This window comes from Mustela erminea, chromosome 14, assembly GCF_009829155.1.
Source record: "Mustela erminea isolate mMusErm1 chromosome 14, mMusErm1.Pri, whole genome shotgun sequence".
Taxonomy (NCBI): Eukaryota; Metazoa; Chordata; class Mammalia; order Carnivora; family Mustelidae; genus Mustela; species Mustela erminea.
In genome coordinates, this window is record NC_045627.1 from 74,630,830 (window position 1) to 74,656,388 (window position 25,559).

Below are 25,559 nucleotides of genomic sequence, written 5' to 3' on the forward strand. Positions count from 1 at the left end.
GAATCCCTCAGAGCATTTTCTCTCAGCTCTACTGTTCACCTCTCCCACTTCAGCCTTCGGTGGCTGAAATGGTGGAATGCCTCAGATAGGTTTCTATCAGCTATCTTGCCCCATCCTTAGCCTATAATAGCCAAGTATGTTAGTGTACCTTAGTTGGTTAGTAAACCTCATACCCCACTCTGTGGCTCAGGTTTGTTTAAATCCTATGTATTACGCCAACGCTGATGCAGACTCTCAAGGTTTGTTAGAAGTTTGGCCGGTTTCTTTTTACCTATAACTGCAGAGGCTTATTCTGCTCCTCCAGGAATGAGAATAGCCATGGGCCTCTTCTTTATTATGGAATGCTCATGGATTTTCTGGAATGTTCCACTTGGGTGTCTTTGTGCCATCATCTCTCTTTCAGGTTTTAAAAATGATGATTTTGTCGCTTCTCCAGCTTGCATTGTTTGTTAAGGTGAAGGCAATGGTCTCTTGTAACCTTCTATAAGGAACTGAAGTTCGGTGTTATTCTTTATTTACCACTGCCTCTTCTACTTCTTTGGACAAATTATGTCTAGGAAAGCTTCTGCCAGTGGCCACTTAACACCTGTCCCCACATCCATTGTTTCAAACAGAGCACATGGATTTTATGCTTCAGATTGAGTCTCCCACCTTGAAGAGGTATATTTTGGCTGGTGCCTGTTGAGCTCAGCTATCGCTGAGACCTCTTAACCTTCATGTGTTTTCTCACCCTCTACCAAGTAGCTCTGCATGATCTCATCTGCTTTTGGACAGCTCCCCACATATTTTGGGATCCATGAATAATATCTGGTTTCTAGTTTTGCCAAGCATAGAATTCAGAATATATTTGTTCTTGTTTCTCACCTACCCACCCCACCCCAGAGGGGAAAGAGAGGGAAAATGGTGACTTAGGGGGAACCTGTTAACTTCTGCAACAGTGTTCTTATTGCAAGTCCCATGTAATTACTATAACAAAGTATATTTATTTTTCTTATGCAGATGTACAGACATAGACTTGGAAAGGTTAAACACCCTCTCTTCAGCCACATGGATAATAAATAGCAAAACTGGGATTTAAATCATAGTTAGTTCAACTCGTACTGTTAAATAATGTGCTGATAATGAAGCACATTATCTTTGAAGCTTCTATCTTGTATTACTGCCTGAATTCCTTTTAGAGCTTGGGATAACAGAGACAGGTATTTTCTCTTCTAGAGACAGAGCAGAAGAGTGAATTGGAACCTAAATGCTCAGAAAACATTAAGACTCAAAGCAGAGGAACTTAAGTTCAGATATAAGTAAAAAAGAGTCAAAAGAAAAAAAAGCCAAAAATAAGAGGCAAAATTGAGTCTCTAAAGCCAGAAGGAACTGGATTGGAGTAGCAGTCAGGTTTTTATATCAGGAGTTTGGGTGACGACTGGGAGCAGAACTGACAGGCCATATTGGGCCATAGGTGTGTGAGGTCATATTAAAGAGCTGAGGCAACAAACCCAGAGTTTGATACACTGGAGAAAGAGGCTTGCTGGCATTCTCAATAATAATAATTATTATCAAAACAGTGGTTTTTCTTCAATTTCTAGTACATGTTCAACACTATATTAGCTGTTTCATAAACTTTATCTTAATTAGACCTGAGGTACACAGGGATTCAAAAACTTGCTTAGTAATCACAACTAGAAAAGGACAAAGCTGCAGTTTGAATCCAGGTTCATCAGATAGATGCCCAAATTGGAGGTCTCTCTAATTTAATGTATTGTTTCTTCAAAGGACCAGAAAATAAGAGTAATAGACACTAGCCTGAAAACTCAGCTAAAAATTAATGTGTGTAAAGAATATTAAATGTATTAAGAGCAGAAATAAGGAATAAAAGAGAAAAAAAAAGGATCTCCACAGCTTTACATATCATGAATAAGGTTGAGTACACATTGGTTCATTTAGATTTTGGAAGAGTCTACTAATGTCCACCTCTGAGTGCAGTTGGGGCTACCATTCCTAAAAATAACAGAGAAAATTCTGGAGTGGGCCCCTCAGATGATTAACATTTGCAAAATTAGACATATAAGGAAAGTCTAATAATCTAAAGATCCCCCACTGGGATCATTTTCCATGATGGAAAGTTGTGGAGTTTTTAAGTGTCTTCAAATCTGTGAAGAACTACTCTGCCAAGTGTGGTCAGCAGGTGTTATTGGTCTGTACTGTATGTGCAACTATAATGCCATACATTTGAGCTTAATGTAGGGAAATAGTTCCTGCCAATAGCCAGTGACTGTTGGTAAACCTCATTTGTGAAAATTGAGGCATCTCATTCCATAGGTTTTTATAAGAGATGTTTAGTGTAGGATGATTTAAGGGAATAAGGCAGACTGGAGGACCTCTCAGGGTCCCTTCTAGCCCTCAGGTTCTATTATGATTGCATATTTATAGAGCACCAGAATTGGCTGTTTCTTTTCAGAGAATAGAATTGCACTCAGTCCCTGTCTAGGGCCATCACACTCAAAATTAGATCAGCAATACCTTGGTTGCCAAATCAAGTCAAAGTCTAGCAGGCACATGTCTAACTATCTGAGAATGTGTGTTCTCTTCAAGAACATTAGAGAATGACGTAAGAGCATGGTAGAAGATCTGTAGTTAGTGCAAATACTCCAGTGAGATTTGTATTAGGATCCTCTAGGTGTTTTTGTTAAAAGAAATAATAATGATAAATCACTTCTTACTATCTAATAAGCAACTGAATTTAGAATTAGTGTCCTCAGAACTTCTAATTTGAAATGAAGTACAAACCATTGTAAATGGTGGATAATATTCTGTTTATGTTAACCTGATAACTTTGAACTTCACTGACCATGGATGATTTATTTCTTTTAAGATTTTATTTATTCATTTCAGAAAGGGGGGGCATGAACTGGGGATGGAGGGACCGAGGGAGAAGGATAAGCAGACTCCCCACTGAGAAGGGAGCCAGATGTGGGGCTTGATCCCAGGACCCCAGTAGATCCAGTTGATCCCAGCCAAAAGTAGATGCTTAACTGCCAAACTGACTGAACCACCCAGGTTCCTCAACCATGGATGATACAGATTGAGTCCATTCTAATAACTGAACTATAAAAAGAAAACTATGTTGCTAATTTGAAACTAGCAAATAAGGGATGCCTGGGTGGCTCAGTTGGTTAAGTGTCTGTCTTCAGGTCATGATCCTGGAGTCCTGAGATTGAGCCCCTCAATGGGCTCTCTACTCAGTGGGGAGCCTGCTTCTCCCTCTCCCTCTGCTGCTCCCCCTGCTTGTGTTTTCTCTCACAGTCTTTTCTGCTCTCTCTGTAATAACTAACTAACTAAATAAATAAATAAATAAAATCTTAAAAAAAAACCCCAGCAAATAAAGTTATGTATTTTTACTGAAAAAATGGGAAACCCCATCATAAATGGTAAAAATTAACAGTTTCAGTTTCTGATTTTGACCATTTTGAGGAATGGTCTCATATTTTTAATTAACAATAATGACTATCTAATCAAGGTTTTGTTTCTCGACATTAACTAATTTTAGAAAAAATAGCTTATCAAAAGCCTCTACCTTCTTCCCCCGCTAATCTTTTTACACTTTTTAATCATTTTAAACTTTTTATTTGGAAATAATCCCAAACTTTCAGAGAAATTTGAAGAATAGTACAAAGAACATACATACATAGATTCTTTCTTTTTTAAGATTTTATTTATTTATTTGAGTAAAATACAGAGAGTGACAGTGATCACAAGCAGGGGGGAAGGGTAGAGGGAGAAGCAGACTTCCTGCTGAGCCAGGAGCCCGCTGTAGGACTCAATCCCAGAACCCTGGAATCATGACCTGAGCCGAAGGCAGACGCTTCAATGACTAAGCCACCCATGCATGCCATACATATATTCTTTGACTAGATTTACTTGTTAGCATTTTGTTCCATTTGCTTTGTCATCTGTGCATGCTTTCTCTACTGATGTTTAACTCTCTACATATATGCCTGTTTTCTGAACCATTTGAAAATAAGTTGCGTTCATCATGTATCTGTTGATGTTTTTTAAATAATGTAATTTTATACCTTTCTTCAAGGTAAAAATGTTTTTTCTCAGATAGCTCTATTATTTACTGAAATGTAGAGGCAACTTGAACTATTATATTTCACTGTGTTTTTGTCTTGTTATCTATTTTAACTACCATTCATGAGGTCCTTTTCATGCCTTGTGTCTGGAGTATATTATTTTTTCAGATTGTCCCTTAATAAAATCTGAAGATCTACACCCAATACCTGTTGCCACAAAATATAATGTTACAGCTTCTTCAGGTGACATATTACAGAATTTTTGTGTACCAATTTCTTGTGACATAATTTTTGTTAAAGAAAACTCATTTTTAAATGTAAATATTTGTGTTTGAATACTCATACTAGTTAGATCTCTCTATTCAGCAAAATTACATGGTGTTTGACCTTTAAGTTTGTATATTTACTATTTCAGCTTGATGTGGATTCACAGGGCTGAATTTTCATGTTCAAGTCTAAGTTGGGATGTCACTGAAGGAGTAGCTGCATAAGTCCAGAATAAAGATGGAGTCTATAAAAAAGAGAATGAGATTCAAATCAGACAAAAATAATAGGAGAGAGTTAAACATACTGATGGGCAGATTGAAATTATTTTCAAGTTGTGAAAATTTTATTACTGTGTTTTTACTGATTAATTTATCAAGATCTTTACTGTCTGAGGTTAAAACCAACTTTGAATAGATGAACACTGAATATTTTTCAAAATAGCCTGAGGTATGGAAGGGGTGTAACTATGGTGAAGTCATTTCTCTAAAGTTTTCAGTGGCTGTGGAAGACACAGAGCCAGAATCAAGTTAGGCTCAGGGGGAATGATGGTCTTACTACTCCAGTTGAGTATTTTGTGGGCAGAGGTACCACCTGTATTCCTGGAAGGACCAGAGTTCAGAGAACAAAGTAAAAATGCAGCACCATGTTGCCTTCTTCATGTAGCCACTGAATTTTGACCTGGAATTTTATCAGAAAGCCTCATTGTCCTCTGATAACATGTAATTCCTGTCTGCTAGTGTTTTTTTTTTTTTTTTTTCCTTGTGTGCTTATTAGTATTATGTAGACTGCATGTTTGCTTTATGTTAGGCCACTGCCAGAAAAACTAGACAGAACTAGTTTGGAGAATATTTTTCTTTCCATAGCACCCACATGCAGGATGTGCGATCTCTAGTAATTCTTACTCATTTGAAATACAGCAATTTGTTCCTGTCAGGAGAGGATAGGTTTGTTGTTTTAAATTGCCAGGTTTTGTTTTTGTTGGCGTGTTCCCCAATACAAATTGAATGGCTGACAAAAATCTATTTGTATGACAGTTCAATCTAGATAAGTGCCCTCTGTTGCCTAACGGTACAATTTGGGGTCTCAGAGATAAAAGCAAACTGAATGCCAGGCTTGTAGCAGAGCTTCTTCGTGCAGATAACAGAAGTAATCCATATTCCTGAGCTACACAAATCAGACAAACAAAGAAGAAATATGCATGCACATCATCTCGTTTGAAATGGTGGTCTTTTAGCGTCTACATAATAAAAAAAATGGGAATATCTGACTTAGGAGAACAAAAAAAATAGCTCATATGAGATATGCCTCTATTTGAAATTAAAGGGAAATGTGGTATTGACTTATAAAGTTGGAGAGAGGTTTGTTGCTTAGCATTTTCCCGTAGTATTCAGGTTTCCCCCGCTATCTGAAAGCGGAGTGTTCCTATGAAACCATCCGTAAGCCGAAATGACATAAAGCAAAGAAACAATGATCATTGTTATATGGAAAGATTTTTTTTTTTAAAACATCCCCAGACCCAAAGAACGACCTGTCTTAAGCTTTTCTGATACCTTAAGGAAGAGCTCGCTAATCGATACACAAAATAAATGGAGATAAAACACAGATGCTCACAGCCCCAGTTCAGAACTCTGGCAGCCCGATGCTGAGATGCTGTGTGCTGTTCCTGAGTGGGGCCCCTTTCACCACTCAGGGTGGAAGCTCTCTCCCCAATAGCTCACTGAAAAACAAATGTGGAATGTTATTTTCACTTTTCACCTTTTTTTGTAAAAGCAAGAATCCTCTTCAGATTTCCCATTAGCAAAAACAGGTACTGATGTAGGCCCTTAAGTGGAGGGCATAATGTGTATCTTCCAAAAACAGGGTGTACCTATATTGGCTTTTGTCAAATGTATTTGCTTTCTATTTTAACTATTTCTATTTCTCTATTCTGAAATAAGTTGTATCTTTACACAGTGATTCCTTTGGGGCTTTGATATTCTGAGATTGGTTTGAAGGGGTCTCCTTTACTTCCTAAGATGAACTGAGAATTTGTACCTTTTGGCTAACCTCTGCCTTAAAACATGTCAGGCTTACCATACAGGTATCTCTCAAATATAATTCATACATAAAAAGAGGGATGAAATATGTGGTAGCAACAGTTATAGGAAAAGAATTGGGACTAGTTCATAAGGTAACAGACATCCTGGAAATATGGCTAAGAGGCCCAGTTGTAGATATTCTGAAAAAAAAAAAAATCCCTAGTTCTTGGTGATGTATTGGATTTGGAAATAATTTTTAGATTTTTATCTGGGGAGACTGTGCATGGTAAAACAATACATCCAACTAGGGAAAACAGAAGGAAGAGCCATATAAATAGAGAAAGAAAATGCCCCACTATGTCTGTGTTAAGCCTGAGATGCCTTCAGATTTTCTAAGGCACCCAGTAGGAATTAGATTTGTAAGAATAATATGCAAAAAAACATGCCTTTGTCAACTTCTAGTTGGTAGTTAGAACAGTGAGTAAAAATAAGATCATTCAAATGAGGGAGAAGAGGTCTAGGAGGAAGACCCAGTCAGACTGAGAGAGAAGTTATAATGGAGGAGACTGAGAAGGAGAGACCAGAGGATGGGAGGAATTCCTAAGGAGGATGGCACAGTAACTGCTAAGGAGAAAGTGGGCAATGATGTCAAATGCCATCAAGAGGTCAAATGAGAAGAGGACTGAAAAGTGGCCATTGAAGCCAAAGTTGTACATTCTGAGCAACAAAATTAATGATATAGTATTAGACTATAAGTCAAAGTATAAAATAAATATCCTTAAGTCCATACTGATATCAATAAATGATTGGATAATGATTGAGTAGACTTCTTTTGAGTAGAAGAATGCCAAATGACTTATGAAGATACTCCTCCCTGGAAGAGATAGAGCATAACTAGCCACTTCTTAAATGTGGGCTGCACATAGTAAGTACAATACAGAAGGGGGAAAAGAGTAGCTTTTCAGTGGAGAAACATGATGAACACTACCTCAAGCTACGTACCAAGGTCAACATCAGTAGTGATAGGTCATGTTGATAGTATGTACCTTGGATATGATCTGATGAAAATGGCATTTTACTTCTTTGGTCTTCCTCCAAAAAATATATTACTGCAGTCTAGTCAGTAGAAGAACATCAGACAGATCCCAGTTGAAGGACATTCTACAAAAACACCTGACCAGTCTTCTTCAAAACTTTCAAAATCATCAAAAATAAGGACAGTCTGAGAAATTGTCATAGCCAAGAGGAGCCTAAGAACAGATGACTAGTAAATGTAACATGGAATCCTGGATGGCATCTGGAACAAAAAAAAAGAGCATTAAGTATTAAGGAAAGCTGGAAAAAAGTATGTACTTTAGTTAATAATAATGTGTAATAATGGACTGTTGATTCATTAACTATGACAAGTGTACCATACTAAGGTAAAGTGTTAATAGGGGAACCTAAGTGTGGGTTACATAGGGACTCTACTACCTTTGTAACTTTTTAGTAAATCTTTAACTATTCTAAAACTTCCAAAAGTTTACTTAGAAAACATGGCCAATGATTTTGTTAACTAGGGAGATACTGGTGATCCTAAGGAGTCCTGTGGCATGACAGGAAAGCATCAAGTTTGTTTTAAGTTGAGAAGTGGCAGGGGCATGAGTAAGTGAGGTTAATGTTCCTGGGATACCCATTCAAGAAGCTTGGCCAGGAAGAGAAGGATAAAGAGGGGTTGGGGATTGGCTGGGCAGTATAGCACAGGCTGAAGTATATGAAGCTGGAATAGTTGAGAATGTTTATGTCCTTCAAGGAAAGAACCAGTAGAAAGTGATACACTGATGATATAAAAGAAACAACATTTAACTGATGAAGCAAAGCCCCCGAGTAGGCAGGATTTTATTGTCTTCAGCCGAAGATAGAGAGTCTTATAGGAAGAACATATTTGTGAATCAGGTATGAATATTCATAGTTATTATACGTTATAGTTTGGGGTCACCCAGATGGGGAAGTAATCTTCAGAATGTTTCCATAGAGCATTCGGGCTCAAAGAACTTAGTTTTACTGCCTAAGCATCACAGTTTTATTGGCTATATTCATAAACTATTAAAAGGCATCTCTGAACTATGAGAACCATAACCTCACTATAACACAGCACATACTGTAATAAAGAATCTGTCACAATGTGTGTTCAAAAGCTAGTATTGGGGGGAAAATACTGTAAACATTGTTTGCCCATTAGATGGCTGGTTCCAATCTGAAATTGTAGAGTAAATATATAGGGAGTCACCAGATCCCATGGGCAAGAAGGCAGTTCTTAACCCATCTTAATAACCAGTGCGGCTTCTCTCCCGCCATGTGGGTAGATTATTGGTGCTTTATGGCAGAGCCTTTGAAGATTAATCTTGAAACATATCTAAGTTACACCCATAAGTGTGGTTGTGACTCACCCTCAGATCAGACGTTTTATTCTATGATATAAAACATTCTGCCTTAAGCATTCATCACCCTTGAACTTCCAATTTTATTATTGTCAAGATTCCAGATGTTGACAACAATGTATAAGTAAAGGCTTGTTTTTTGTTTATTTTGGAAGAGAGTGACAAGAAACAAAATCTGTAGACTATTCAAATTTATAGTTGATGATAAATTCCTAGAACCAGGTGAATGGTGCAGCTAAGCCTGCCCTGGGGACGGAGCAGTAGAATGGCCCCAGCCTGCCATGGTGGTTTGGTAAAATGAAAGGTGGCGTGTTTAAGTAAATAGAGCACTGATGTTGGGAAACGGATTCCATCCTTCTTCTGCCTAGTCTTTCCCAAGTGTGTGGCGTTGGGGAGATCACTCATCTGGCTTAGAACTCTTCATCTCTAAATATGAAAGGCTGGTCTAGACATTGCCTTATGTCGGTTCTGTTCTTTCTGAGATAGCTCGGTGTCAGTTACAGAATCATTGAGATCATTTGCTCTTGGATATCTAGATTACATGAAATTATGGCTATGGACAGATTTTCCATGAATGAGTGCTTTTCCTTCCTGATGCTAGGCAGATTACATGAGGATACCTACATACAACTTAATTATGTAATTCGTGTACTCTATTTCAGTAGTTCTTTTAAAAATACAAATAAAGCATCTGTTATATAGCATTCATCTATCAGAGTATCATTTTTCCAGTGGGAGTACATAGGGTATCTATATGTTATTATTGTCAAACAAAACTATAAACATTTTGACATTTTGATTATTTCAAGTATAATCTATAGAGTTATTTTATTTTATATTCAGAAAGATTTCAAAGAATTAGATTTCGTCGACTGAAACTTAACACTGTTCCAGATGTTGACAGCAACATCTGGGCATTCTATTATGAGCTGATTTTCTGAATGAAGTAACTTAATTATTGATTGACAGTCTAACATGATTTAAGACACAGCCATACTGTGTTCAAAAGCAATGTGAAAGTCATAAACTACAAGTACCTGCAAGCAAGTGAGGCCACGATACTAACTCACACTGCATTTTTTTTTTTTTTTTTCACACTGCATTTTGAAACACCAATGCTAAACTTAAATTTTAGGCTGAAGTTTAGAATTGCTGGAAGAGGAAATGAAGAAGTACAGTTAACATGATTTCTGGGCTCTCTGTTTTGCAAATGGTTAAATGATGTAGCAGCAATGTGGTCAGAGTTCCTAGTATAAATAAAGGTCTATTCTAGCATTGTGAAGCTCAAATAGCCTTCTTATTCCATATGGATTGCATATGGGTTTGCATGAGCCTGTGTGTGTGTGTGTAACCTCATTATATGCATATAAATAGTCACATGTGATAGTATAGATAAAATTTTAAAAATAGAAGTGTGGTATAATCTATCTCATTGTTTGCAGCCAAAACATAAATATCTACTTCAAACACGTAAAATGTTTTGAAAGTATAAGCAGAATAAATGAAAGTGATTATGATAGAAAGACATTATTTTCTTTCAAAAAAATTTAAATATCTTTTCCTGGTATTACATACTAAGAACAATGGATTCTTTTCAGTGTTCTCATGTTAACCTGCTTTTCCAACTGTTGGTAGCCTAGCAGCAGGGCGTCCTAGTATTTCTCTCTGGTGGCTTGCATATGGCCCATTGGCCATGAGTTTATGATAGATAGAAAGTGTGCTTTCCCTTTATGAATGTTACAATATTGGTGACATGTGGCATGTGCACTTTCCAAGGAATGAGGTTGACCTTTAACTCTAAACAGTCCCTTGAGCAGGAGCAAGCCATGTTTAGTGGAATGATTACTTAGAAGAAACAGACTGGAACCTACTTTCTCTGATAACATTAAAGAAATGCAGTAAAGTTTTTCCTACTGATAGTCATCCAAAAATGGTAGCATCACAGAATAAGAAATTGGGCAAAACAATGTAGTAGACATATTATTTACTGAGTTAAATAATATGAACTTTTTAAGATTGCTTTTGGTATATATTGGTACATCATTTTCTAGAAGATACACTAATTTATACTCTTAGCCATATATGTGTACAGGTTTTATTGCATCCTTTCCCATATTACCAAGTTATTTAGCTGAATGTCTTTTGCAAGGTTATCACATCCAAAGTATTATGTATGATAGGTTTCCATTTGTTTATAATATTTAAATTCATACAACAGCCCCAAGAAATAAATATTGTTGCTATTTTATATATTGAAGAAAGTGATACTCAGAAAACTTAATTTGACCAAGATCACATACTGAAATGTTATCTCTGTTCTTTTTGCTCAGTGCCCTGCATTTTTTTATCTTAACTACTTTCCAAGGATTTAACATTTACCTAACACTATACTTTGCCTTTACCTAAATCATGTAGCATGGTGTGTTTTAATCTTAATTTTCTTTTTTTCTTGCTAGAAATTAATGTGGTACAGAGAACATAGTGATGAACAAAATTTCATAACTTCCTTTTTATTTTTTTCCTCCAAAATGTAAGTTTCCTGTCCTGGATTGATGAGCTTTTTTAAGCCCTGGGTCAGGGGTGGAGTGTGTTTGAAAAGCTGAAATTGGTCATGGGGAAATAGAAGTGAGTTTAAAAATGGAATGCTTTGTGCCAAAGATAGATGCATTTTAGAAAATGCCATCTGGGCACTATAGAAGTATGATATTATTTAATTCAAACCAGCTAGAATTCAATGAGAAATGAATGCCAGCAATTATATGACTAGCTAATAAATATAATTTCATGGTATTCTGTAAGATATCCCTAAGTGTTAACTGTAACAGGAGCAGTTAAATTCTTTGGCTATAAAAACATAACAATTTCTAATCACCTGGTAACTTTGGGCATTTAATATATGGAGATTGAAAGACATGGTAGAAGCAATGGAAAAGTCTGGCCAGACTGGGTAATTTGTTTTAGACCTATGGAGAAATCTATTAACCATTTCTTCTATAGACCAATTTGATTAGGAAGTAGGACAAGCAGTTCTTTCATTACTTACCAAAACCATGTTGCACTTTGTATCAATTATTTGGCTGTCTGCAGCACATAGATTAGAATAAAGGGCTTTCTTAGTGTTTGTGAATGTTGTGGATTGCTGATTAGTAATTAAAGTACTGAATGAAGAAAATTAGGCCAAAATTGAATGGAAATGAGAAAGTCTTAATTCTGTGATACAGATGTTAGAAACAGATTGTCTTGAGCAGCCCATTCAACATAGTGACATTCTACATAGCCATGGAGTGTTTGCCTCCCATGTAAAGCTCAAGTCAAATGCCTTAGAGATGGTTTCCTCTCCCCTGCCTTGTGATGTAGCTGTATGGGTATTAATTTAGTGAAATATCCTGTCTGCCAGGTGTGGGAACTAGCTGATTTTATTTTAATACCAGATCATTACTTAATTCATATGCAACAGAGTGCAGCACATGGAAAGCATTATAAATCTATTTACAATGTGGCTGGTCTGATGATAACATTGTATTAAATTCCCAGGTGAGGCAATTTAAGCAATTGCTTTGCCATGTGCACGCTGTGGAAATTAAATTCTCATATATGCTTTAGTAGTAAACCAACTGCATTGTTATGCTTATGCGAGTGGTGGGTTGTAGAATCCTCATTCTGGCTATATGTACCCTGTTTCACATGTAGAATGGTATAGAAGGCTGCACCACAGATCACGGTTCTTAATTAGTTTCAGCAAGTTAATTCATTTTGTTTGTAGTCTAGCAGTGCCTCTCCAGAAACATATTCAGTTCAGTTGGGAAATATTAAGGCTTGGGTCAAGTAGACAGATTGTTTCAAGCCAAATTTCCAGACAGAACTGGGCAAGTATATCTGTTTGAACTTGACTTTAAGAAAATCAGCCAATCGGTGTGCAAAATGAGCCAATCAGTATCTGTATAATAGTGAAAACTGCTTGGAATCCGAAATCCTCACTTTCTCAATGAAGGACTCACTTTTGTCATCAGTTTAAAACAGCCATCGAAACTTTGTGTGTCTAACTTTTTAGGGATAACAGTCACTTGTTAATTTGCCATACTCTTTCTATAGTTCATATATGGTCTACAGATTTTTCTGCCCAACTGTGTCTAGTCCACCTAAGTTTAGTATAAGTTAGAGGGAATAAGCTTTACACAAACACACAACGGAAAGTGAGAAATGCTCTTGTGTGTTAACTGTGTGTGTGTGTGTGGCAAATATTGTCAGTTGAAGCTTTCCACCCTTATGGTACAGACCTGAAATTGCAATAGATTACAAACTGCATAGAGCTTCTGTCTTCTCCAGAAGCCACATAGAAAGCACCAGTAGACAGTGGTAACTGACAACTAAGACTAAAAATGTTGACAATTTCTTGATTTGCCTGGTTAGCTTATGTATAGAAGTCATTAACTATTTATAAAATGCATTATGAATTGGGTTCCTTCAAACTGTAGCTGAGTGTGTGACATTTCCAGCTCAAATTCTCATGCTTGCATTTGGCTAAAGTACAGATTTTATACAGTTGATAATAAAGTAAAAATATTTTAGTTAGTTTATCAAGATACAGTCGATGTTTCAGCTTCATTAACTTTGAGTCATCTGAATTAAAATATACAGAGCACTTAGTAATGGAGAGTGAGGCTATTAAAAATTCCACAAAAGGTAAAATTATTTATTGATGTTTTGGAGGGAAATTATCAATAAAATAAGCAGTTTGTCATTGAAAGGAATTTGCCTCTTTTGGTATTCAGTCAGTTTAGTGATGATCCTACAGGCTAAATTATAGCTGATTACAATCAGCTTACTTAAAATTTCAAACCACAAAAAAATTAGGAGAAAATACCAATGTCAGGTATTTAAATATAACTCTTAATAAAACAAAGTCTCGATTTTTTTTAAATTGTAAAGTGATACTCCAGTGTAAAGAGTTCAATTTTCTGCATCATTTGTATCATTTTCAAGAGGAACTATCTCTGATATTTGAAATGAGGTTTTTTTTTTTTATTCTTTAAGACAGGTTTAATCAGAGAACATTTTATAAACTCAACATATCATTTGCTTAATTACATCCAGAAAGCCATCCAAGTGACCAGTTTTTACCATCCCAATAGTAAAGACTGACATTTATAGGGAGCACCCTTCAACTGTGGATAAATCCTTAGTTCTCTTCTGTTGCTAAGCATGTATACTCTTAATTGCTGGTTTTCAAAAGCAATGGATTCTCACCAAAACAAGATTAGATATTTAGGGATACGTGATTGTAATTTTCTTCTTCTTTTGAAGTTTAGTAAATCAAAATAAGAATATAATGTAATTGAACAATCTATGCCAATTTGTTGATATTTTGGTGAAAGGGGGAAAAACAAAAACAATCTCCATATGATATTCTTGCATACTGTGGAATGTTTTAGTCCCCCATAGTGATGAAATGAATAATTAAAAAGGCAGCTCTGATACCGCAGCCTGTTTAAAGGTTCTCATTTCCTTTAATGCTGTAAAATACTTTGGCTTAGCTAGTTTGAAACTACTGTAGTGGGGATCTCCAAATGGGTAAAAGAAAGGTTTGGCTTGATCTAAATAGTGGTGTAAGGCCGTGAGGTATACTGACCTCGCAGTATAGTAATTCTGTATGAAGTCTATAGGAATAATTAATAGTAGCTTCAGCAAATACAATACGGGAAGCAGGCTTAATACGTGCTGTCTGTGGTGGTAAGAAGTCTGGCTTGTTCACAACTGAATGAGTTGGTTCACTCCTGATTTGTTAAGACATCTGATACAGATGTCATTAATGACCTGAGGCTAATGACTTAACTTTGCAACTTTGTCTTCTGCAACATTGTTGGTTTTATTTATCTATTTATAGACTTACTGCCTTTGCTAAGGTACAGCAGATAAACTTGCAGTAGAGAAGGGGGCTTGGGGTAGAGACTCAGGGCGGAGAAGGGATGCCATCATGTTTCTGCTGAAACATCCTGCAGTTTTTGTATCTTTTTCCTGAGTGTATTCAGAGGGTAGTAAAATGGGGAGGAAATTTTGTGTGGTAGAATGAGTACAGGTTCTGATTTCATTTTAACCAAAGTGGTCTTTAGAAATCCCATGAGAATGATTTGTTTTTCTGGAATAAATATATAAATAAATACGATAAAGGGATGTCTAGTTTCGTTTATTTCTATTTACACTCCAGTCAGCCTTTTCAACTAGGTTCTGCCAGAGAGTTGAGCCCTAGTGCCCTTAGGCTTCTGTTCGATGTAATGAACTAAACTCTATCTTATGTACCATCCTTGATAGATTAAGAAAATGGTCATTAAAGTAATTTTCCATTTTGTGGTTCAGATAAGGAACCCCAATTGAGAAAGGCTGCAACTTTAACATGATTCAAAATCTATTGGGTTTTCTTGTTAAAGGTCCTTTTTAATTCTAATATGATTTCACATTTAACATATCATGATATGTATGTTGCAAAGCAGTATAACTCACTAGTATAAAAATCTGATTAAAAATCTTGTTGACTTCTGCTCAGGGATTATGAATAGTCCTTTTTAAACTATAATAATTTTTCGGATCATAGTTGAATAAGTACGAAATTTTAAAGCCTAAACTGTAGCCTGCAAATGAGAAAAGATTACTATTTCCCAGCTGCTGTTTTTAAATTGATTCTTTTTCACTTAGTTCAGAAGCAGAAAAGGCAGCAAAGTAACCTGTAAATCTGCATTTGGATCTGACAGTGTGATGCTGAAGGAGGATCTGAGGATGGCACTCCAGCTTCCCAACTAACTTTCAGAGACTTTTAGCTTTTCCAGATGTGTGTACATTTAGATAATTCATAAATTGGGTATAGACACATGTCCCTCTGATTTTACAGGTCAAGGTCGATTTCTTATAAAACAAAATTTCATTGAGTGAAATGTGGACTCATAGCCCACTTGTCTTTATTTACCAAGACTGAGAACGGTTGACTCAGTCCATTTGCCTTTACTTATTGGGATTGGGAAATTTAATTTGTTCACACACACACATGCATACACACACACACACACACACACACACACACATATTACTTTTCCTTGGGCCATTATTTGAGGAGGGCTCGGGGTCATTTAAGTTATTGTTTGGAAATGGGATGGACTTTTAAGCTCTATCTCTTTCTGGCTAGTAACATCACAACAATTCAGGAAATACAGATGAACTATTGTCGAGGCATTCCAGTGTACAGTTGGAGTTATAATAGTATCCTTGAATTAGAGATTTATTTAAAAGACCTGTAGTATAAAGTTCACTTCCTGCCACAGTTTTAAAGACCCCCATATACACTTGTTTTAATTACAGTCTGGTGAGTTTTGCCGATAGATGGCTTATATCGCTGTATTTCCATCAGTGTAGTAGGCTTATTTGAATGACTGCGTATGGAATAACATCCCAGTTCTGATCCACTTGTGAATATTAATGGAGTACTTACACAATGTAGAATTTTTCTTTCATTACTGGCATGTGGAAAACTTCTAATTTACATGAAACTTCTCAAGTTCAAGAACTTTACCCAACTTTGGTTTGCAGATCTTAGCAAAGAGGTTTCCATTAGGGGGCTCTCGAGGTTTGAGATGATCAGCCTTGATACCAGTCATGCTCCGAAGCCTTTACTTTCTAACGTTCATCTCGCTCTCTCCCTTTTTGTTTTGTTTTATAGAAAAGGTCACGGATTGCCTACAGTGACGAAGTACGGAATGAGCTCCTAGGGGATGATGGGAATTCCTCAGAGAACCAGGTAGAATGCTAATCAGGAAGGCCCGGTGGGTGGCTGGAGGGTGAAGGAGGTCACCGGCACACTGGGCTCTCAAGCTGCTCCTTAACAGTATTAGCCGCAACTCATGTGGAAGCGACACTGTTTAATGCAAAGCTGGAGTCTTAATCAACTTCAAAATGTTTCTTGGAGATCTTACATTTAACCCTTTACCTTGTGATCACTGTCCGCTATCTTTTAAAAAAATCTTTTCTTCTCTTTTCTTTATTATTTAGTACTTAAGGAATAACTTGAAACACACTGTTTGCACACAAAGCCAAGGTCTTCACCTCAAACACATGTAAAAGGAATAAAAAAGTACATAATGCAGCTTTGATAATAATGCAGTATAATTAAATCAACACTTGCAGCAAAACAAATGAAAGTAAGCTTTCAAAATTCAACAGGGCAGCTCAGTCTCCTATTGTGGAGCTTCTTAAAATACATTCACCAAAATGCAAATTGTGAGCACCGATGTGGAACTTAGATACTCAGATAGAGGTCCTGCCTCTGTCAAATAATAATAATAATAATAGGAAAAGTCTTTCTCCAGTTTAAGATCTGCAGAGGCAAAAAATAAGATACAATTTCTTCTTAAAATGGCCTTACAACTTGGCTGTCAGTTCTCGTTGGATCACACAGCACTGTCATGAGTCTAATTAATGTCCCACTTCTTTATCTGAATTAATACTGTGGACTTCATGAATTCTTGTAGATAATGTATATAACTTAAAAAAAAAATGTTTTGAGAACCTCAGCATAGAGAGGACTTTTAAAGTGTCTCAAACAACCCTAGTGACTTACTCTCTTTGACACTTTTAGAGAAAATAAATGATGGGAACTTCAGAAGCCAGACCTGAATGTGTTTATTAATATTCCTTTGGCAAGTATTGTAAAGGGGTCTACTCTGCCTAAATAAAAATGAACATAAATCATTCATTGAGCAAACCAAAATTTTAATAAGATAGTAAAACATAATATATTAATACACATTATAAAACTTGCATAATTATATTTACCTTTTCAAATAGATTATATTACACCTCTACGTATGCTGGAACTATATTACTATCTACTCTAATGTTAATATTGTAAATGGAATGTTGCTTATGTGATTAAGGCCCCCGTTCATCCACCCAAAAAAAGGAGGGGGGAGCAGAATCACTGAGCTGACTGTATTTGTCTTTGGAAAGATCTCACCTCATCCACTATTTGGATGTTATCAGCTGGAGTTTAGACATGTAAACACGTTAAGATTTGACCTGGGATTTCAGCTTCCCTGATTGAAATGTGAGAACAGCTAAGAGAAAAAAATTAAGGAGCACATCAAACAGAAAAGGGTGGTGGGATGAAGGGTTTTACTCATAATAGATTAAATAACATGAGGATGAGAGAAAAAAATATTGTTTCCTATTTTAAGTGAGATTTAGATTGTTCCTATCTCCTGAATGAATCATAATTTTATTTCATATCTTTACTGCAAAAAAAAAAGCTTTTTTAAAAAGAGCATTCTCTTTTTTGCAAAAAAAGTGAATGCATAGTTCCCATGTCAATTCTCTAGAAAGCTATAGATCTTTCCTTCATTTGAAACTACTGCTTAATATAGAGGAAACAGAAAGGAAGGGGTGTTCCTGTCTAACTCAGACTCCTTTATTCTAATAGATGTTGTAGTACTCTGACAGGGATCCCTTTTTTTTTTTTTTTTAAAGCATGTTCACTTCTCTTAATGGACATTTTATGTGCCTAAAACATTTGCCTCGTGTACATATAAGTATGACTTTTTTTATGCCTAAAGAAAAATATTCCGCAGAAATAGAGTTCGTATTTTCTGAATTTTTCAAATTATATTCCTGTCACTTTAAAGTGATTACGCTGAGATTTCCTCTGGACTTGTATAAATCAAACTTACAAATTCTGAATGTGCTTGGAGAACCTGAAGTTTAGTTGTAAGAAGCTGTCACTTCAATAAATAGAATATGATAAATTATAGTCATGAGACAGTGTAACTGTTAGATTATTAGTTATGTGAACTTTTCAGTCCAAAATTTGAATTAGGTTTGAAAGTTCAAAGAGGGAACGTTTAACTTCTTGGCTATTTTGTTGCCAACTATAACAAAATTTCTATTCCATAATGAAATGATTAAATTTTGTTTTGGGGCTTTTTATCATAATATAGGAATTTAAATCCCTGAAACTAAAACACATCCCTTAGTCAGGAATGGTCACTTGAGAATAACTCTATTCTGCATCAGTATTCATTCAGACTATGAAATCAAAACAGAAGCTCTCTCTTTAAAGGAAGAAAAGATTTTAAGTTGGCTCTTTATATTAATTTTTATAGCTCAGGGGCTGAGAAGATAGGGTTCTTTTTCTGGGTAGGATTACCTATAATTTATATAAGAAAATATTTCCTGCCCACAACTAAGTTTATCTTCAAGTTAATTGTTGATAAATTGACTTTCAGAACTTTGTAGCCATGTAATATTTAAGATAAATTTTTAATATACAGACAAAACTTAGAGATAAAATGAAATAAAAATGTATGTTTCATTGAAATTGGGATATATCTCAATTTTTTTAAATTATAGATCGAAAAAGAAAAAAAAGAATTATAGCAGTGGTTGAAAATAGGTAAAATAACTACTGACTCATTATTTTCGATGCAACATACACATTCTCCCTATAGTGGCTTCTTTGTAGAGATTCAGACAAATGTGAATGCCATAGATACTATTTCTCAATCTGGCCATTTATAATGCATTTTTTTAGGCATCTAAAACCTGTTAGACACATAATCTGCCAATTAACTGTAAAGTATATTAATTTACTCTTATATAAACATTTCTGACATGATTAGAAATGTCAAGATTTCAGCAATTATGAATTTTTCAAGTACATCTTTAATGTCCCTCATACAGTACACAATTTCATTTAATTCCAAATTAATCGCTTTGTATAAATTCACTTCTGATTCATTTCCATTTCACGCACTCAAATATGGCTCATCCCTCATTTACAAAGAAAGGACAAAATTACCTACTTCGTACATTCGAGTATTGTTGGGTCATCAGCTTTCCAAGGACTATTGTCTTAGGCCTTATCATCCTGTTATTTTAAAGTACCAAGTTTTCCATTACATATGGCAAGATTTTAATTCTTTAAGAGAGCTGAGGTTTTGAAATGTAGTAGTTCTGTACTTAGAGTGGAAACTTTAATATTTGTTGCCTTAATTTAGTGTCATGAAAACCATTCTCAGGAAAGGGAAAAAAAAAAAAAAAAAAAGAAAACCGTGTAGAGGTAAGTCCCCTAATCCCCTTCATAGTGAAGTATGATGACGAGGCACATAAAATGTTCCAGACTCTACTTTTGAACCCCAGTGGTCTCTCAGTTTCCATATGCAAAATTATATTGATTGGTGAATAAATGTGAGTAAACGAAATTTTAGCAAATCCTAAGTAGAAGGTTCAAATACATGTCTAAGGAGTAGGATATTCCTAAACGTGCCGAAATTTTTGTGGCTAAGCAATATTTAGCAGATATGATTGCTTAATTTTTTTTAACGCGACGTTCTCTTAAGTTCCGATTTGAGCTTGCTGTGCATAAAGTGTGTCAAACTTCAGCTACAGACCAGGGGGTGAAGTCGGTCAATTTAATTCCCCAAGATCTAAAGAAGGTCGGTATCATTTCATATAGCCCTGGCAGAGCAGATCATTACCAGGCACAAATCTGTTCGTTACGTGCTGAGGGTTTATAGCAAAATAAATAGACTGTCATCCTAAGTTCAGAAAATTGTGTGTTCGACCCACGATAATGTGTAAAGGGCGTTTAATAGAGTTCAGCATTTATTCGTTATCTGTATGCGGACAGAGACGGCAGTGGCGTTATCAGCTTTAAAAAAAAAAAAATCGGTGGTTCTGGGGGTCACGTGCCGCACCGCACACACACAGGCGCGCGCGCAGGAACCCTCACGGGCGCCGCAGCGCAGTTTTGATTCTAGCCACAGCAGAAGGCTTAACCACAAGAGATTCCACTGGTTCAAACCAGCGTAAACCAGATTTTTTCAGCCCACAAAGGAACAGATTACCTCTTGTATCAAATTCTGCATTGGGGAAAAAAAAATCTTTGTTTCAAAAAAAGATGTTGATTATCATAACTCAACATGGTGGCGTGGCACATTTTCAAGTCGCCTGCGATGGAGCTAGTAACTCAATAAAATACAAAATCACGACTTTCCGTCTAGTCTAAGCATTGTTAATTTTCAAAAATAGGCCATCTTTTGTTTACTTGAATGAAAACTCTGGGCCTAACGGGGTTGGGGGTGGGGGTGAAGATTAAAACCCCTCCCATTACCTAGCTTAGCTACAAATCCCGCGTAGGGTTTGGATGCAGCCATGCGGCACAAACGAGATAGAACGTTTTTTGTTTGGAACCTATTGAAAAAACAAATGGGTAGCATTTTTAAACACTCATTGATTATGGCAGGGTAGCATGCCCCAAATGGTCTCCATTGCTGAGGAGTAGTTTTAAACTTTGGCCCTTTAAGTATCATAGTCAACTGAAGAATGGTGCCCCCAGAAAGAAAAGATAGCTGTGCGATCAATTTCCCAGATCGCCTCTTTCTGAGAATTAATGTTTGCCTTTTTCTCCCGTGATGTTCGGACAGCGAAGAGAAAGATTCCTGAGTGTGATAAGCCAGGTGTTCCAGTTTAAAATTTTACTTCTTGGGAAGAACGGTAACCTTTCACGTGAAACGGGATGAAACTCACAGGCACTGGGGGGTTGCTGAGAGGATATTAATTAAAATAATTTCGACTTCCTATGTATTTTGAAAGGGCGATATAAAAAGTTTCGTTTTCACTAAACGCATTGTGAGACATTATGGAATAGACTCTGTACCCTTTCTATAGACGATCCACAACAATTTTGAGTTCTCATTCTTTTGTACTTGAAATACTTTTCATGTAACAAATAAAATAACAGTAAGCTGGAATGCATACTCCCTTCCCTGAACCGGAGACAAAACCAGCATTAAGCACTGAGAAAGCCGGGCTATAATAAACATGATACTTTAGGAGAGACTCGTAGTGAGCAATTCGTGGCACGTTTTCTCCCAAAGCAATAGTTGAATTTATTGGCTTGTATATGTCAAGTGTTGTAACAGATGTTACAGATATTTGGATGTTTAAAAATTATCAGTTGTAGCCCCGAATTGCTGAGGATGCAAATTTCAGACCTCGAACGTGGTTTATAGTCTTTCCCAACATAGGTTTCAGTTTCTATTCATTGCAGAAACTATGGCAGTCATCTCAACTACACAATGATATTTGATTTAGAATACTGTGAAACATAGACACAAACCCAGCGTGTGCGCACACACACACACACACACACACACACACACAGAATGAGCCAGATATATGGTTCTATCCATTTTCTAGTTTCTGAAGAGTTAAATAACTTGTTTTATCTGTTATATTTAAGGCAAATAAACACAGAGGAGAATTAAAACATTATCACAGGGAATTTATCAACAAGTGAAGAGTGTTTTTTTGGTGTGTTCAGTGAGAACAGACTGCACTACAAATGAAATAAGAGAGCTCCTAGCTCATGATTTTGAGATGGCCCGGTTTACAAAATGAAGAAAATTAGAAAATGAAGAAACTTCAAAAATTAAAAACAAAAAAAAAAACCCCATCATGTGATTGCAGGAGCCTCTTAAGCAAAACAAATCCTAGAAATTAACTCTGATACACACAGTATTTCTAAGGACAGTGAAATATTTTGATACTATGTCCTAAATATAATCTCTCCTGGCATGCCTTTTTAAAATAATGTTACCTCCAAATATAATCCTATTACTAGAGTGGGCCCATGTATGATATTAATTAACATAATTATTTTTTTTAATATTTATTGGGACAAAAGCATGAACTATTAATCATTTTCATTTGCAGGTAAAATCTGAAATCAGTTGTCAAGATTCAAAATAGAGAAGCATCCTGAAAACTTGTATATACAAAACCTCTTCAGTGGTACATTCTTAGAAGAGAGGAACAGTAAACTTGTTTTCTTTCTTTATAATATAGACTTCTATGAAGCCGTTCCCCTTTATTTCATGATGGTGTCTTAGATGTACTTTAAAAGAGAATTTCACACTATTCTCTTTGTTTAATGTGACAGTGTGAGAAAGTGATCTTTATTCGTTCAAAAAACTCTGCATGTAGTCTATGTTTAGGTTCTTTTAATGTGTTTGTCTGTGATTTTTAAATGCTAAACATGTAAACAGATAAATTGTCAATGTTAATTCTGTATCCTGTCACACAACTGATCTTTCTTTCCTGCCATTTCTTTCCTTTTTATCTTTTTTTTTGTGCATTCATGTTGCAGTTGATAAAATTACGTGAAGAGGTGAGTATTTCCTAGCTTGCTTTTTTTTTTTAATTCTGCTTTTTCCTATAAAATTGAGTTTCTAAATCTGAAGTAAGATCTTTGGGTTCATTTTTTTTCCAGGAAAATTTACACATAGCAAAAGTATTGATTATATGGCTAGAAATGTTCTCGGCTGACTATCTTTTTTAAAAAAACAAGTAAACTCTAATCATGCTTATCACAGTGATCATTGTTGGTTGGCATCTGGATAAAATTCATATTTTAAAGGCCAAAAAAGGGGAAAAAAAAGGAAGGGATATCTTTAAACTTCATTCAAGTGTTATATGGACTAATCTGGTTTTTCAAAGAAGTCAGTGTGATTAAAAATGGTTTTTTTCTGACATTCCAATTTACTGAAAATTCTTTTTAAATAGACTCTTTTCCCTCACCCAAAATTCTTAAGTTCAACACAAGATAGCATGTTTTTAGGGAAACACACATTTGTTATAAATACTCTACTAGTTTGTGTACACAGATACTTAAGAATAGCCAAAGCTCTCCTCATTGTTAAAACACTTTTCTTTTTGTAGGAAATAGCACCCAAGTGAGTTCTCATTTTTCTGAGTTGCTGGCCTGTTTCGTAATGCAGCTCCAGACTTTTCTGTGACCCAGCAAATATTTACAGCAGTGTTTATCATTGCATCCCTGTACCAGCGAGGGATGCTGAATGATTCTGGTCTTGTTTTTGTTTTGTTTAATTAAGCCACACTTAACAAATATGTTTTGGTATTCTTTTTCAGAGAAAAAACAGGTATATGTTTTACTTAGGGAAGTTGAGTTTTATTATTTTTATGTTAGAGCATAAAAGAACAGCCCATGTCGCAACTTGAAAGCTCTCTGATTGCTTATAAAGAGTACCATGAATTATTTTTGAGTTTAGATTAGTTGCATTGACTTTTTTCCTAGAATTTTTTTATTGGTATGTCATCTTTCTATTGGTGATGTGAATGCTATATGAGAGGCTTGTAAACAGTGGTTTTCACCAACTCTTTTGATTTAAGATGATCTAGTGACATCCTCTTATAGTAAAAGTAGTCATGATCTATAACATAAAGGGTGAACATATAGGAAACCCTTACCTTCCAACCTTCTGTTTTTTTATGGAAGCAGATATATATGCTAAATGAGTATATCAATTGCACTTTTGATATATGAAATTATTCTTGAGATGAGTGATCTCAACATTATTTTCCTGCAAGACAGATACCTGCTTCTGTGTATTTACATAGGCTCATGCTTAGGTGAAGAATCTGAATTTTCACATGTTAATGGAAAAAACAATAGACTGGAAAACCTGTGTGTGAAGAAACTACACAAAGCTCTTCTTAATTTAGTGAATATAATTTTTAAAAATATAGGCCTTATTACAGTCAGCATTTTTGACAGATTTATTTTGTTAAGCTGAATAGTGTGGACTTAGAAATCTTAATTCTAAAAGCTGAAAACATCACGTCTATATCTCTTTTAAAATATGTTTTATCATGATTTTTGGCTTAATTCTTTTGTTGTGCCTGTAGCAGCAGTTTCATCAATAATGGCTCTGAACTGCATGTTTCCAAAACTATAACCTGGAATGGAATTATACTTGGAAGAATTAGATCATTCAACTAATAGAATAATATACTCTGGAATATTCTTTTAAGTCTTTGATACAGATGTAGCATTGATATTTGTAAAAATAGATTACGATGATGACAGTGCCTTGGTATCTGGTTTGCTCAGAAGAGATTGTTTCTGAGCCAGGATTCTAATAGTAATCAAACAGTGAGTGTACCCCAGATTTCCTCCTTGTACCTCTCCTAAGAACACAGCACTCATCTGATTCAAAATAGGATGTTTGGTTGTGTTTGGATACAAAGTATGCACCATCCCTTCTTTGGGATGGTCTTTCTCGGCTCAGTTCTGGGAAGCGGGCGTGCTTGGAGGCAGGCTGGTGTGTGCAGGGAGCTGAACTGGTTGGTGTTGGCTGTGCTGAGCCCTGCATCTGAATCCTGCCTTTGCAGCTGTCCCCACTGCACAGCTCCTCACGCAAGTGGAGCTCTGTCTGAAACTCCTGCACAGCTTCACTTACCTGCTTTGAAAGGGCTGAGGAGAGGGTGAGAGAATGAGTTTGGGATGGAGTGTGGGGGCAAGTTGAAAGCATCAGCTGCTACTGTAGTATATTTCCTTTCATTTTCAGAGACCAGGGCAATGCACAACTAAGGGAACAATGTAAATAGCGCAGCTGTTACAAGAACTTGATTTTAGCTTGACTTAAGTGAAGAGGTTCCAAAATACAAAGTGAGGTCCTGCTGGAAAGCTGCTGGTAAACTGGGAGTCCTCTTGTGTGCAGATTTACTCTGATAAAATTGAACTGTCCTGAAGACGAGTTACTTCCATTAGTTAGGAATATGCATTTTTTTGGTAAAGTTCTTTTACACTGTTAGAGCCATACACTTAATCATCTGTTCTGGCTCTCCTTCATGGAATTCCAAGAATCATTCTAGATTTAAATTCTTTGTTTCTTACATTATCTCTTATCATATAATTAGACTGCCCATTTCCAGTATTGGTCTTTGAT

General features: G+C 35.9%; 1 protein-coding gene across 19 annotated transcripts in view; it reads left to right on the forward strand.

The window, feature by feature from the left end:
* The window catches only part of VTI1A (vesicle transport through interaction with t-SNAREs 1A), a 353,313-nt gene that overhangs the window by 63,756 nt on the left and 263,998 nt on the right, over nt 1–25,559 (forward strand). For 16 of the 19 annotated variants that reach the window (XR_004278473.1, XR_004278474.1, XR_004278478.1 and 13 more), the window contains exons 4-5: nt 16,478–16,555; nt 22,958–22,978. The exons of 1 other annotated variant lie outside the window; for it this stretch is intronic. Coding sequence is in view for 6 of the 18 variants with exons in the window: in XM_032311870.1 (XP_032167761.1) it covers nt 16,478–16,555; nt 22,958–22,978 (99 nt within the window). In the remaining 12 variants the exon portion in view is untranslated. The remainder of the gene's footprint in view (nt 1–16,477; nt 16,556–22,957; nt 22,979–25,559) is intronic. 2 more of the 19 variants (XR_004278484.1, XM_032311876.1) reach the window with 1 other exon arrangement.